The 16,632-nt window shown below is 42.1% G+C and overlaps 1 protein-coding gene across 2 annotated transcripts in view; it reads right to left on the bottom strand.

The window, feature by feature from the left end:
* Nucleotides 1-542: 542 nt before the first annotated feature.
* Nucleotides 543-16,632, bottom strand: part of LOC139566424 (protein phosphatase 1 regulatory subunit 1C-like) — a 32,615-nt gene continuing 16,525 nt past the window's right edge. Inside the window, exons 3-6 of one of the 2 annotated variants that reach the window (XM_071387590.1) lie at nt 16,485-16,525; nt 14,200-14,266; nt 9,168-9,395; nt 8,241-8,814 (exon numbers count right to left, since the gene is read on the bottom strand). In XM_071387590.1, coding sequence (XP_071243691.1) covers nt 8,759-8,814; nt 9,168-9,395; nt 14,200-14,266; nt 16,485-16,525 — 392 coding nt within the window. In that variant the 3' untranslated portion in view covers nt 8,241-8,758. Of the gene's footprint in view, nt 2,724-8,240; nt 8,815-9,167; nt 9,396-14,199; nt 14,267-16,484; nt 16,526-16,632 lie in introns of those variants that run through there. The other variant, XM_071387591.1, reaches the window with a different exon arrangement.

Here is a 16,632-nt window from a genome sequence, read left to right as displayed (position 1 = left end):
CCTTCATACAATGGATTATGGAATTGAATCATGAATCATCTAGCACTGTGCTCTGTAGCATACAAGGATAAACATGTACAAGGACAAATATCTTTATTTTCTCCCAAAATATCCAAACAAGAAATAGTGCCAAAGCATATGGTTAACATACATGTTTGTATCTTGAACATAATATTAGGCCTATAGTACAGGCTGGCTACAAAATAATAGACAAGAAGAGTCAAAGACAGATGGAGGATTGGCAGGATTCCCTCTGGAAATATGAACCCATCATGGATGTGTCAGCTGAAACCTAACTCTCCGGTCTAGTCTAATGAAGAGGAGCAGAGCACTCAGTTTGATTCAATTTCCTTTTGATGGCCATTAGGGGCCATGGTAAAAGCATTCGCTAAAGGTATGGGTAGTTCTGGCTTGGGTAGTTCTGGCTTGGACAGATGCATTAGGTGATATAGCCTTTGCAGCAAACCAATTCCGCTCTAGTATATATACTGAACAAAAATATAAACACAACATATAAAGTTTTGGTCCCATGTTTCATGAGCTGAACTAAAACATCCCAGAAATGTTCCATATGCACAAAAAGCTTATTTCTCTCAAATGTTGTGCACAAATTTGTTAATTTAAGATAAGATAAGATAATCCATCCACCTGAAAAGGTGTGGCATATCAAGAAGCTCATTAACCCTCCTGTTGTGTTCGTTTCATGTTAGTTAATTCTGTGTTCCCGGTCCAAAATGACCACCCCATTATAGCTGATTATAAATCCATAATAATACATATATTATCACCTAATGTTGTGTTAGATGTTTTTATCAACTTAAGTTCTTGTGAACATTACAAGTTTTGAACTTTTATTTGCTAATTATGGCCTGTAGTCCAGATTGACCTGAGCTCATAAAAGCATAATGTACGGATTATTTTGACTATACCAAATACTCAGATGAAACATATTGTGCTATTTATCACAGACTACTCTGTGTCAAAGTTGAACAAGGACTCTCTCCTCCTCACCAGTGTCATGATCAAAGATATGATCAAGAGCCTCACATACAGTATATCGTTTGGTCATTGTGCTGCCACAGAATGAATTGTGAGCAAGGCCTCAAAAAAGCTTTATATACCAGAGCCACAAGAAAAGTTCTATATATTATTGAAACAATGTTGCGATTGTTTGTGAGAATGCTAACAGGTGTGGTTCCCATGGGGGAAATATTATATTGGGGAAAGGTTCTCGTGGGGGTTGACATAAACGCCAAGAAGGGGAGTGAGGTGTGTGTGTGTGCTCAAACACACATGTATGTGGGGGTCTGGCAGAGGAAATGTGTCCATCTGATGAATGGGCATGTGCCTGAACTCAATTTTATACACTAATTGTAGTCTCACTCATTCAATTCTAATGACCGGTCATTTTTGACCGGTGTCACGCCCTGATCTGTTTCAGCTGTCCTTGTGCTTGTCGCCCATCTCCCCATTGTCCCCTGTGTATTTATACCTGTGTTTTCTGTCTGTCTGTTGCCAGTTTGTCTTGTTTGTTCAAGCCTACCAGCGTTTTGTCGCAGCTCCTGTTTGTCCCTAGTCTCTCTTTTTCTCTTCCTCCTGGTTTTTGACCTTTGCCTGTCCTGACCCTGTACACGCCTGCCTGACCACTGCCTGTCTCTGACCCTGTGTCTGCCTGCCGTCCTGTACCTTTGCTCCATCTCTGGATAACCAACCTCTGCCTGACCTGACCCTGAGCCTGCCTGCTGTCCTGTACCTTGGCCTCTGCTCTAGATTATCGACCTCTGCCTGCCTTGACCTGTAATTTGCCTGCCCCTGTGGTTACAATAAACATTGTTACTCCACACAGTCTGCACTTGGGTCTTACCTTGATTCCTGGTAACCCTGGAACACCACAGGTGTACAAAAGTTAAACAAAACACCCCATATTTTAGGAACATCATCAACATGTATTTTGTTTATTCAGATGCCCTGTGTGGACAAAGTCATGGAACCTTATGACAATCAGATTAAATGAACTACATTTTTCAGAGAGACAACTTGTAAGTCGGTCCAATTCGACCGGAACACAGCAGGAGGGTAGATCTGAACATCAGATTTAGTTTAATATTGCATTATTGTTAGTAAAGAAATTGAGACTGTTAATCTGTTGTTGTTTTGTGTTATATAGCTACATAGAAATGTGGTCAACAAAAGTAGCTAGCTAGCAAGAGACATTATATAAATTATTTTGCAACATATTTAACAAAACGTTAACATAGAACATTAGCATAGGTAACGACCCTACTTGTCTAATACAAAAGGTAACTTGCTAGTGCAGTAGCTAGATGTTACCCCTCATCATGATCCATGGTTATTTAGCAAGCAGCCCAAGTTAGCTGGCTAGCTAAGCTATCACTCGTCATGATCCATGGCTACGTGGGCTACTACTGGAGTAGTAGCAAGGACTCTGTCAACCCTGGGAAAACATGCCAATATAAAAACCTGGTACTAAACCTGGTACTAGCTACACTACAAATAAACATCCGGACAATACAGACCCGACAGCTAGGTGAATATCCATCCAGAGGAGGGAAGCTAGAGGGCGGCAGTGGAAGGAAGCACTGAGAGCTGCTGTCGTGGCGCTGTCTGTGAGTGTAGGTATCTCTTGTGGTCTTCCCAATGATTGCAGGGGATTAGTTGTGGTTTGCAGATGTCATCAGGCAGTCAGCACTGGTCGCCATCTTCTGCGTCAGATTAAATTTTTTAAGTGAGAGGGTGAGAGCCGGCAGATGAGAAGTGTGAGTGCCCTGTAACATTCCAGGGCACAACTATAACCTGTAATGTTACTGCCTATTCTCTTAATCTGCTGCCTGCCAGACATCCAGACTAATGGTAACACAGATGAAACAAGATAAGTACATAAAGAAAAGTTTAAGTTCATAATTATCAGCTAACTATAGGTGAATCATAACAATCGAGCTAGGCAGCTAGTTTAACAGGCAAACCAAAACTAATGGAATGCAAGGGAGATGACTAGCTAGCTGTCAATTATTCATGGATAGCTAACGTTAGCTAACCAATTCTTGTGGATAGCTACAGTTGAAGTCTGAAGTTTACATACACCTTAGCAAAATACATTTAAACTCAGTTTTTCACAATTCCTGACATTTAATCCTAGTAAAAATTCCCTGTCTTAGGTCAGTTAGGATCACCACTTTATTTTAAGAATGTGAAATGTCAGAATAATAGTAGAGAGAATTATTTATTTCAGCTTTTATTTCTTTCCTCACATTCCCAGTGGGTCAGAAGTTTACATACACTCAAGTAGTACTTGGTAGCATTGCCTTTAAATTGTTTAATTTGGGTCAGACGTTTCGGGTAGCCTTCCACAAGCTTCCCACAATAAGTTGGGTGAATTTTGGCCCATTCCTCCTAACAGAGCTGGTGTAACTGAGTCAAGTTTATAGGCCTCCTTGATCACACTTTTTCAGTTCTGCCCACAAAATTTCTATAGGATTGAGGTCAGGGCTTTGTGATGGCCACTCCAATACCTTGACTTTTTTGTCCTTAAGCCATTTTGCCACAACTTTGGAAGTATGCTTGGGGTCATTGTCCATTTGGAAGACCCATTTGCGACCAAGCTTTAACTTCCTTACTGATGTCTTGAGATGTTGCTTCAATATATCCATATAATTTTCCCTCCTCACGATGCCATCTATTTTGTGAAGTGGACCAGTCCCTCCTGCAGCAAAGCACCCCCACAACATGATGCTGCCACCCCCGTGCTTCACGGTTGGGATGGTGTTCTTGTCACGACTTCCGCCGAAGTCTGTCCCTCTTCTTGTTCGGGAGGCGTTCGGCGGTCGACGTCACCGGCTATCTAGCCACCGCCGATCCACTTTTAATTTCCTATTTGTTCTGTCTTTGTCTTACACACCTGGCTTCACTCAACCAATTACTTGTTTATTATTTAAACCTCTCTTCCCCGTGTTGTGTTTGTGAGTGATTGTTTGTTGTAATTCGGTCCGTCTTTGTGGGCTCGGTATGTTCCTTTGTATATTTGTATCTTTGAGTAAAAGAACGTTGATTACTCATATCTGCTGTCCTGCGCCTGACTCTCTACACCAGCTACACACAGGACCCTTACAGTTCTTCGGCTTGCAAGCCTCCTCCTTTTTCCTCCAAACATAACGATGGCCATTATGGCCAAACAGTTCAATTTTTGTTTCATCAGACCAGAGGACATTTCTCCAAAAAGTACGATCTTTGTCCCCATGTGCAGTTGCAAACTGTAGTTTGGCTTTTTTTGTGGCGGTTTTGGAGCAGTGGCTTCTTCCTTGCTGAGCAGCCTTTCAAGTTATGTCGATATAGGACTCATTTTACTGTGGACATAGATACTTTTGTACCTGTTTCCTCTAGCGTCTTCACAAGGTCGTTTGCTGTTGTTCTGGGATTGATTTGCACTTTTCACACCAAAGTACGTTCATCTCTAGGAGACAGAATGCGTCTCCTTCCTGAGCGGTATGGCGGCTCCGTCGTCCCATGGTGTTTATACTTGCATACTATTGTTTGTACAGATGAAAGTGGTACCTTCAGGCATTTGGAAATTGCTCCCAAGGATGAACCAGACTTGTGGAAGTCTACAATTCTTTTCTGAGGTCTTGGCTGATTTCTTTTGATTTTCCCATGATGCCAAGCAAAGAGCCACTGAGTTTAAGTTAGGCCTTGAAATACATCCACAGGTTCCTCTCCAAATGACTCAAATGATGTCAGTTAGCCTATCAGAAGCTTCTAAAGCCATGACATCATTTTCTGGAATTTTCCAAGCTGTTTAAAGGCACAGTCAACTTAGTGTATGTAAACTTCTGACCCACTGGAATTAAGATGCAGTGAATTATAAGTGAAAGAATGTAAACAATTGTTGGAGAAATTACTTGGGTCACGAAGAAAGTAGATGTCCTCACCGACTTGCCAAAACTAAAGTTTGCTAACAAGAAATTTGTGGAGTGGTTGAAAACAAGTTTTAATGACTCCAACCGAAGTGCATGTTAACTTCCGACATCAACTGTAGCAAGTTAGCCCTGTTAACTTACAGTACTATGGGATTGCGATATACGCACATTACCGTCAGTATTTTTTGCAGGTAAACATGCCAAAATGAACACAATGTGTTTATTAATGTATCAAGATAAAATATTGTAGTCAGGCAACATGTGAGATAGGAATGGGCAACATTTTATTCCAAAGCCTGAGTTTATTTTCTTTCATTTCAGCCCAAATAATGGGCACCATGGATTTCACTATATTTTTCGTTTGAGTTTTACATCATATTTCATCCATATTCATGCATATATTTCTGTCCATACTTTTCATTGAAGCTTGCATCGATGCATACTTCGAAATGTGTACAAGCCGAGTACACATCAGAGAAGTCCCCTCCATGCTCCGTTTTGCATACATTGATTTAGACTCATACTCTGACTGATGCGTGAGAAACACCCTGGGAGTGATACGGTCAATTGTCCAATTGACAAAATCTCATGGCCAAATCAACTTATTTGGTTTGATGTTAGTGAAAGGTTTTTCACTTTTTTTATTTCTCACAATATCCCTTTATCACTGTCATTGATTGTCAGCTAGCGGTAGTTAAAGTTAGCTGAACTATGTAGTGGTTGTAAAGAAAACAGAACCACGGATCACAGTTTTTCTTGGCCACTTACACTTTCAGGGTAGTCAGTGGGCCAAGTTGTAAAATCCTGAACTTCCCCTTTAACGTGCATACACTGTTTATAAACAAACATACAGTACCAGTCAAAAGTTTGGACACACCTACTCATTCAGCGGTTTTTCTTCTTTTTACTATTTTCTACATTGTAGAATAATAGTGAAGACAAAACTATGAAAAAACACACATAGAATCATGTAGTAACCAAAAGTGTTAAATAAATCAAAATATATTTTATATTTGAGATTCTTCAAAGTAGCCACCCTTTGCCTTGATGACAGCTTTGCACACTCTTGGCGTTCTCTCAACCAGCTTAATGAGCTAGTCCCCTGGAATGCGTTTCAATTAACAGATGTGCCTTGTTAAAAGTTAATTTGTGCAATTTCTTTCCATCTTAATCTGTTTGAACCAATCAGTTGTGTAGTGACAGGTTAGGGGTGGTATACAGAAGATAGCCCTATTTGGTAAAAGTTCATATTATGGCAAGAACAGCTCAAATATGCAAAGAGAAACAACAGTCCATCATTACCTTAAGACATGAAGGTCAGTCAATACGGAACATTTTAAGGACTTGCTCTCATGAGGACCGCCACAGCAATGGAAGACCCAGAGTTACCTCTGCTGCAGAGGATAAGTTCATTAGAGGTACCAGCCTCCGAAATTGCCGCCAAAATAAATGCTTCACAGAGTTCAAGTAACAGACACATTTCAAGAACAACTGTTCAGGGGAGACTGCGTGAATCAGGCCTTCATTGTCGATTTGCTGCAAAGAAACCACTACTAACGGACACCAATAATAAGAAGAGACTTGCTTGGGCCAAGAAACACGAGCAGTGGACATTAGACAGGTGGAAATGTGTCCTTTGGTCTGATGAGTCCAAATTTGAGATCTTTGGTTCCAACCGCTGTGTCTTTGTGAGACGCATAGTTGGTGAATGGATGATCCCCTGCTTGTGTGGTTCCCACCGTGAAGCATGGAGGAGGAGGTGTGATGGTGTGGGGGTGCTTTGCTAGTGACACTGTTGGTGATTTATTTAGAATTCAATGCACACTTAACCAACATGGATTCCACAGCATTCTGCAGCAATACGCCATCCAATCTGGTTTGCGCTTAGCGGGACTATCTTTTGTTTTTCAGCAGGACAATGAACCAAAGCACACCTCCAGGCTGTGTAAGGGCTATTTGACCAATGAGAGTGAATATGCTGCATCAGATGACCTGGCGTCCACAATCACCCGTCCTCAACCCAATTGAGATGGTTAGGGATGAGTTGGACTGCAACGTGAAGGAAAATCAGCCAACAAGTGCTCAGCATGTGTGGGAACTCCTTCAAGACTGTTGGAAAAGCATGCCTCATGAAGCTGGTTGAGAGAATGCAGAGAGTGTGCAAAGCTGTCATCAGGTTTTTGGTCACTACATGATTCCATATGTGTTATTTCATAGTTTTGATGTCTTCACTATTATTCTACAATGTAGAAAATAGTAAAAATAAATAAAAACCCTTGAATAAGTAGGTGTCCAAACTTTTGACTGGTACTGTAAATACGACAGATACCGCATACTATTCAGTCAGATCCAATGTTATGGCAGTGTCGGAGGTGGAACTGCATTAGTTCTGTCAAATACTGAAGCAGCTCCTGGCATTATACTTAAAGCGGACATTGCTATTAACTGCACGGAGTCGCATTAAGAGAAATACCACACAACCAAGTTTACAAGCGAAAACACTGGAATTTTAGATGTAATCTAGACCTCAAATATGCTAATAGAAATCCTCATTATTTCTATTATAGCCTACACTTTCTTGTCCTGAACTTCTGGCTTTGTGACAATGACCAAGAGCAGCTGCTCTCATATTTGATAGCTCCAACGCAGTTACACCCCCGACTGCAAAACATCAGCTATGCGGGTGTCGGGTATCGCTGGTTAATGCTTGATCTGATTGAATCAAGGCCTAAGACTGTCAGACGCATACTTATAATAACCCTCCTGTTGGGAATCATCTAATTGTTCCATGAGGTCACCCACCACCCTTCTGGAGTACTTATGGTATACACTGACCTCTTTAGAGAAATCTAAACCCCTGTTCTCTACTTAGTGTCAGAGCTGACGTAGTGCACTCAAAGAACTGAGCCATTATGGGCCCAATAAGGAGAAGAATTTGTCTATCCCTACTGCTCTGAGATCAGAGGTCAGGTTTTTTGCCTTCCCACAGAGTGTCCCAACTGGTGAGGGGCAGAGGTGCGTAAAAGTAAATGTATGTTCTTAACATGTTCCCCAAAGTCTCTCTCTCTCTCTCTCTGTCGCTCTCTCTTTCTCCCTTTGTTTCTGTTCTAATTGGGATCCATATGACATGTTTTATGCTTGTGTCAGGTGCTAGAAGTTTTGTTTGTGCTTTTACAGCTATGGGAATGCTGACTCATGCGCACCAAAGCCAGACTTAGGTATTTTCATGGTGTTGCTGTGCTAGTTGAGTCCCTATCCGTTTACTGTACTGTGAATCCTTGTGTTATTTCAATGTACCAGAGAATTATGTGGCATTTCATAAAACACATTTTATTTGAACAAGTTCCATTCATTTTTGCAAGATAAATCTTAAGAACAGTACATACCAACATATTAATAACAAGAGACCAACTATCGTATAAATGGACTAAAAACTAAGAAACAAACCAGAAAGCTTTCTGAACAAAAATGTAATTTGACCTCACTAAATACAGAAATAATGTAACATCCAGTTAGATAAGCAATGAAAATAATCCAATCTTACACTTCTGAGACACTTCGTACATCAGGAGAGCTGGAGCTGTATAGTTTATGGAAACATAACTTCCAGGGACAACAACCATTGTATAATTGGAAGAGGAAACAGAGGACCAGGGTTTTGTTCAGTAGGCACAAAACAGAATAAAACTTTTGATGCTTAAAGAGATGGGGAGGTACTATGTCAACTTGTCGTTTCCATTGCAAAACGTTTTGCTACGTTTTTTATGCCCTAATGAACACGACCCAGGAACAAGCGATAGACAGAATGACAAAACAGAGTGGCAACGTTATCGAGAGATAGATGTGGGACTGGAGAGATTGTCCTGCTGACTTGTAGAAGTCTCTAATAATAATACAAATATGATAATGACAATAATAATGGTAATAATGAAAACAAAAGAGGGGAGAAAGACAAAAGAGATATATTAGTAACATGTTGGAGAATTCAACCCCCCCCCAAAATCTGAAGAGGAATAGAGAGTACAGCACAAACTTTACATTTTTCATCTTGATACTTATTATATTTTCATTATGTGTTTATGATATTTTGTATAGAGAAGATTAAAACGGCTGTTTTGTGGATGATGGTGCAGGTGATAAGCAACTTAGTGTCCTTTGTGAAAACATGGAGATTTCAAATAGTTTCCTCGTTTTTAAGGTGAGGTGGGACAGTGGCAAACAATGAGCCACACTTACCCCCAGTACAGTTGCTGTCTGCGAATGAGAGGCCCCCATTGGCTAGCAGTCGATGATTGACATACAGCTCATTGCCATTTGGCTCATCAGGCCCATTATGATTAGCCCGTTGGGCAGTATTGCCATAGTGCTGGGCTGTGATTGGGCTGAGCTGGTCAGTGTTTTCACAGAGGCCCGCTTCCAGATGTTCCGGTTTCTGAAAGTTTTGGTCCATCACCATCTGTAGCTCTGAACTCAACAGGGGAACACAGAGGCATCGCCTATGGTGGGAAGCTGACAGCTGAGCTAATACATTTTAAACATTCATTAATAATAATGTGTTAATGTGGATCTTTGAGCGGTCTTTGAAACTGAACCAAGAAGATAAACTATAGTTTGGTTGAAAATAAGGGGGGAAATAAGGGTCGTAAAATAAAAGCATAATTAAGAGTGTGTTGGCAACAGAGAAGTATCAGAGGAATGAGCCATATGAGAAACGTATACACCTATACATGATACTTTCCAGGTCTTTGCTCAAACCGTTCGAACTTCTAATTAAACAAATTCATCTCTCCAGAATTAAGTCTCTCACTGTTGCCGCCTGTTATAGACCCCACTCAGCTCCCAGCTGTTCCCTGGACACCATATGTGAATTCATTGCCCCCATCTATCTTCAGAGTTTGTTCTGCTAGGTGACCTAAACTGGGATATGCTTAACACACCGGCCGTCCAACAATCTAAGCTAGATGCTCTCAATCTCACACAAATTATCAAGGAATCTACCAGGTACAACCCTAAATCCGTAAATTCGCACCCTCATAGATATAATCCTGACCAACTTTCCCTCCAAACACACCTCTGCTGTTTTCAATCAGGATCTCAACAATCACTTCCTCATTGCCTGCATCCGTTATGGGTCCGCGGTCAAACGACACCCCTCATCACTGTCAAACGCTCCCTAAAACACTTCTGCGAACAGGCCTTTTTAATCAACCTGGCCCGGGTATCCTGGAAGGATATTGACCTTATTCTGTCAGTAGAGGATGCCTGGTTGTTCTTTAAACATAATTTCCTCACCATCTTAATTAAATAAGCTGCCCCTTTCAAAAAATGTAGAACTAAAAACAGATATAGCCCTTGGTTCACTCCAGACCTGACTTCCCTCGACCAGCACAAAAACATCCTGTGGCGTACTGCACTAGCATCGAATAGTCCCCGCGATATGCAACTTTTCAGGGAAGTCAGGAACCAATACACACAGTCAGTTAGGAAAGCAAAGGCTGGCTTTTTCAAGCATCCTGCAGCTCTATCTCCAAAAAGTTCTGTGACACTGTAAAGTCCATGGAGAATAAGAGCACCTCCTCTCAGCTGCCCACTTCACTGAGGCTAGGAAACACTGTCACCACCGATAAATCCACGATAATCGAGAATTTCAATAAGCATTTTTCTACGGCTGGCCATGCTTTCCTCCTGGCTACCCCAACCCCGGCCAACAGTTCCGCACCCCCCGCAGCTACTTGCCCAAACCTCCCCAGCTTCTCCTTCACCCAAATCCAGATAGCAGATGTTCTGAAAGAGCGACAAAACCTGGACCTGTACAAATCAGCTGGGCTAGACAATCTGGACCCTCTTTTTCTAAAATGATCTGCCGCTATTGTTGCAACCCCTATTACTAGTCTGTTCAAACTCTCTTTCGTATCGTCCGAGATTCCTAAAGATTGGAAAGCTGCCGCGGTCATCCCCCTCTTCAAAGTGGGAGACACTCTAGACCCAAACTGTTACAGACCTATATCCATCCTGCCCTGCCTTTCCAAAGTCTTCGAAAGCCAAGTTAACAAACAGATCACTGACCATTTCGAATCCCACCATACCTTCTCCTCTGTGCAATCCGGTTTCCGAGCTGTGCAATCCGGTTTTGAGCGTGGCTGCACCCCAGCCACGCTCAAGGTACTAAACGATATCATAACTGCCATCAATAAAAGACAGTACTGTGCAGCCGTCTTCATCGACCTGGCCAAGGCGTATTCTTATCGGTAGACTCAACAGCCTTGGTTTCTCAAATAATTGCCTCGCTTGGTTCACCAACTACTTCTCAAACAGAGTTCAGTGTGTCAAATTGGATGGCCTGTTGTCCGGACCTCTGGCAGTCTCTATGGGGGTACCACAGGGTTCAATTCTCGGGCCGACTCTTTTCTCTGTATATATCAATGATGTCGCTCTTGCTGCGGGTGCGGGTGGGCGGGTGATTCCTTGATCCACCTCTACACAGACGGCACAATTCTGTATGCATCTGGCCCTTCTTTGGACACTGTGTTAACAAACCTCTAAATGAGCTTCAATGCCATACAATACTCCTTCCGTGGCCTCCAATTGCTCTTAAATGCTAGTAAAACTAAATGAATGCTCTTCAACCGATCGCTGTCTGCACTCGCCCGCCCGACTAGCATCACTACTCTAGACAGTTCTGACTTAGAATATGTGGACAACTACAAATACCTAGGTGTCTGGCTAGACTATACTCTCCTTCCAGAATCATATTAAGCATCTCCAATCCAAAATTAAATCTAGAATCGGCTTCCTATTTCGCAACAAAGCCTCCTTCACTCACGATTCCGATCCTACCGATCATCGACTTCGGTGATGTAATTTTCAAAATAGCCTCCAACACTACTCAGAAAACTGGATGCAGTCTATCACAGTGCCATCCGTTTTGCCACCAAAGCCCCATATACCACCCACCACTGCGACCTGTATGCTCTCGTCGGCTGGCCCTCGCTACATATTCGTCACCAGACCCACTGGCTCCTGGTCATCTATAAGTCTTTGCTAGGTAAAGCGCCACCTTATTTCAGCTCACTGGTCACCATAACAACACCCACCCATAGCACGCGCTCTAGCAGGTATATCTCACTGGTGATCCCCAAAGCCAACACCTCTTTGGCCGCCTTTTCTTCCAGTTCTCTGCTGCCAATGACCTGAACTAATTGCAAAAATCGCTGAAGTTGGAGACTTATATCTCCCTCACTAACATTAAGCATCAGCTATCTGAGCAGCTCACCGATCGCTGCAGCTGTACACAGCCCATCTGTAAATAGCCCATCCAACTACCCACCTCATCCACATATTGTTTTTATTTACTTTATTTTGCTCTTTTGCACAACAGTATTTCTACTTGCACATCATCATCTGCACATCTATGATTCCAGTGTTAATTTGCTAAATTGTACTTTCTTCGCTTCTATGGCCTATTTATTGCCTTAGCTCCTTACTCCATTTGCACACACTGTATATAGCTTTTTCTATTGTTATTGACTGTACTTTTGTTTATCTCATGTGTAACTCTGTGTTGTTGTTTTTTGTCGCACTGCTTTGCTTTATCTTGGCCAGGTCGCAGTTATAAATGAGAACTTGTTCTCAACTGGCCTACCTGGTTAAATAAAGGTGAAATAATAAAAATACAACATATTAACCTATTCCACTATTTGGTTCAACTAACCAATCACCCAATACACCATATTCCCTGACACATTGCTACAAAACTCATCATGAACCATTTAAAACTGTGTATATTGCATTGAACAGAAAACTATTTGTAATTAACTGATTCTCAAACACTTGATATGCCCGGAGTAGCAGAGAAACTGGAAGTCCATTACAGCTCTGTTACAGAGCGGCTCAAGGTAGCTAGCTAAGTGCCTGCACACAACTCAGCCTTGGGCTGGCACCGCCAGTCCATTTGCAGCCATTTACTGCATGCCCACTCTGGCTGGATCAATAACAGAGATAAAGACGCATTTAGCGTTAAGCAGCACAACTATTCCAGGAATGAGCTGCTCTGTTAAAGTGAGTCAGCATGGAGATCCTAATGCTCACCCCCTACCTCTTCGAAAAAACACCCACATTTCTCATTGCTTCACAGTTGAGGTAATAGCTCTGCAGAAGATGGCTCATTTGAGTCCAATGGTATTTCTGTCCAATTTATTTGAATTGTGTTATTTCACACACTGCCTCCGCATTTGTGGGACTTTCAAGAGACTATGGTCCAATCCATGTAGTTTAGGTTAATCAGTTCTAGAGTATAGAGCATGATTTATTATAAAGATGATTTATTGTATTCTATTACAGTTATGTAAATTATATATACAGTACCAGTCAAAAGTTTGGACATACCTACTCATTCAAGTATTTTTCTTTATTTTTACTATTTTTTACATTGTAGAGTAATAGTGAAGACATCAAAACTATGAAATAACACATATGGAATCATGTAGTAACCAAAAAAGTGTTAAAAAATCGAAAAATATGTTATATTTGAGATTCTTCAAAGTAGCCACCCTTTGCCTTGATGACAGCTTTGTACACGCTTGGCATTCTCTCAACCAGCTTCATGAGGTAGTTACCTGGAATGCATTTCAATTAACATGTGGGCCTTGTTAAAAGTTAATTTGTGGAATTTCTTTCCTTCTTAATGCATTTGAGCCAATCAGTTCTGTTGCGACAAGGTAGGGATTGTATACAGAGGATAGCCCTATTTGGTAAAATACCAAGTCCATATAATGGCAAGAACAGCTCAAATAAGCAAAGAGAAACGACAGTCTATCATTACTTAAAGACATGAAGGTCAGTCAATACGGAACATTTCAAGAACTTTGAACGTTTCTTAAAGCGCAGTCGCAAAAACCATCAAGCGCTATGATGAAACTTGCTCTCATGAGGACCACCACAGGAAAGGAAGACCCAGAGTTACATCTGTTGCAGAGGATGAGTTCATTAGCGTTAACTGCGCCTCAGACTGCAGCACAAATAAATGCGTCACAGAGTTCAAGTAAAAGACACATCTCAACATCAACTGAATAGAGGAGACTGCGTGAATCAGGCCTTCATGGTCGAATTGTTGCAATTGCCCTCCCCCCTCAAAAAAAAGGGAAATCATATGAAAATATATTGCATTGTTAGAATTTATACCCTCATACTCCTGTTCTGGTGTGTATCTAGTAGCAACTATTAGGGTACTCATGAAATGGCTGATGGGAGGTGGGCATTATGGTGGTACCTTTCACAGTTGGCGGAATGAAGGTGCTCTGCTTCCTCTGTGCCGAGGACAAATCTGCACCCTGGAGCTGATGGGAAGAGAGGAGTAAACAAAATAAAAAGATCTAGTTTCACTCCAGCTATTTCAAGATGACAAGAATCAAAGGTACCGGGTGAGACGTGCCTCCATAAAATAACCTCTCAAGAAACCACGTGCCTCCATAAAATAACCTCCCAGAGGACTGCTGAAATGATCTCTAGAAGAAGGAAGTCTATCAGACTCTAGTATTACACAACTAGTATTACACAACACAATGATTGTCCGTGAATCAGAAGGTTTCTCATGGCAATATTCCACAGCACGTCACATACGTACAACATTGGTAAAAACCTGCAAAAAGGGATCCCTGGCGCTTGACGATAGCATCCAATCCCAATCTAACCCATAGGCCTTACCCCTCTGCGTTTCCTGTAGATCTAGAAGGATTGGATAGGTGTAAGCAACATGGTAATAGTTCAACTTTGTTGTCACGAAAGTCTTGAAATTTTGGCCATGTTGTTTATGTTTACACCTCTCCAATCCTGACAGATATAAACAAGTACTTAGGGGGTTAGGGGCTAGTTGTTAGAAATCAGTTTGGGATTGGGTGTGAATGTAGTAGATGATGGTATAAGTCAGAATCCTCACCCTACATATAGACAATAGTCCAGGGTGAAGTTTCCCAAGGTACATAAATTCAGCAAAAACAGAAACATCCATTTTTCAGGACCCTGTCTTTCAAAGATAATTCGTAAAAATGTATATAACTTCGCAGATCTTCATTGTAAAGGGTTTAAACACGGTTTCCCATGCTTGTTCAATGAACCATAAACAGTTAATGAACATGCACCTGTTTGATCAGTTGATAAGACACTAACAGCTTACAGACTGTTAAGGTCACAGTTATGAAAACTTAGGACACTAAAGAGGCCTTTCTACTGACTCTGAAAAACACCAAAAGAAAGATAACCAGGGTCCCTGCTCATCTGCATGAATGTGCCTTTGGCATGCTGCAAGGAGGCATGAGGACTGCAGATGTGGCCAGGGCAATAAACTGCAATGTCTGTACTGTGAGACGCCTAAGACAGAGCTACAGGGAGACAGGACGGACAGCTGATCGTCCTCACAGTGGCAGACCACGTGTAACAACACCTGCACAGGATCGGTACATCCGAACATGGCAGGATGGCAACAACAACTGCCCGAGTTACACCAGGAACGCAAAATCACTCCACCAGTGCTCAGACTGTCCGCAAATAGGCTGAGAGAGGCTGGACTGAGGGCTTGTAGGCCTGTTGTAAGGCAGGTCCTCACCAGACATCACCGGCAACAACGTCGCCTATGTGCACAAACCCACCGTTGCTGGACCAGACAGAACTGGCAAAAAGTGCTCTTCAATGATGAATCGCGGTTTTCTCTCACCAGGGGTGATGGTTAGATTCGCGTCCATGGTCGAAGGAATGAGTGTTACACCGAGGCCTGTACTCTGGAGCAGGATCGATTTGGAGGTGGAGGGTCCGCCACGGTGTGTCACAGCATCATCGGACTGAGCTTGTTTTCATTGCAGGCAATCTCAAAGCTGTGCGTTACAGGGAAAACATCCTCCTCCCTCATGTGGTACCTTTCCTGCATGCTCATCCTGACATGACTCTCCAGCATGACAATGCCACCATCATACTGCTCATTCTGTGATTGATTTCCTGCAAGACAGGAATGTCAGTGTTCTACCATGGCCAGCGAAGAGCCCGGATCTCAATCCAATTGAGCACGTCTGGGACCTGTTGGATCGGAGGGTGAGGGCTAGTAGGGCCATTCCCCCCAGAAATGTCCAGGAACTTGCAGGTGCCTTTGTGAAGAGTGGGGTAACATCTCACAGCAAGAACTGGCAAATCAGGTGCAGTCCATGAGGAGGACTTAATGTAGCAGGTGGCCACACCAGATACTGACTGTTACTTTTGATTTTGACCCCCCCTTTGTTCAGGGACACATTATTCCATTTCTGTTAGTCACATGTCTGTGGAACTTGTTCACTTTATTTCTCAGTTGTTGAATCTTATGTTCATACAAATATTTACACATGTTAAGTTTGTTGAAAATCAACGCAGTTGACAGTAAAAGGACATTTCTTTTTTTGCTGAGTTTATCTAGGATCAGCTTCCCCTCCCCGAATCCCAACCTTAACCATTAGTGGCGAAAATGAAAAACTGACCGAAGATCAGTGTCTAGGGGCAACTTCACCCTACACCAAATAGAGTATCTTTACTTACATCTTCCATACTACTGCTTGTTGTCCGCTTCTCATCTGCTTCTAGAAGAAAAAGGGACACAAGCACACTGATTTGGAAAAGGAGGTGGGTATACAGTTTTCAATTACATATATGTGAAAAGGGAATCTTACCAATGTAAGTAGTATTT

Source organism: Salvelinus alpinus, chromosome 38 (genome assembly GCF_045679555.1).
Source record: "Salvelinus alpinus chromosome 38, SLU_Salpinus.1, whole genome shotgun sequence".
Taxonomy (NCBI): domain Eukaryota; kingdom Metazoa; phylum Chordata; class Actinopteri; order Salmoniformes; family Salmonidae; genus Salvelinus; species Salvelinus alpinus.
This window is presented reverse-complemented; position numbering and strand designations above follow the sequence as displayed.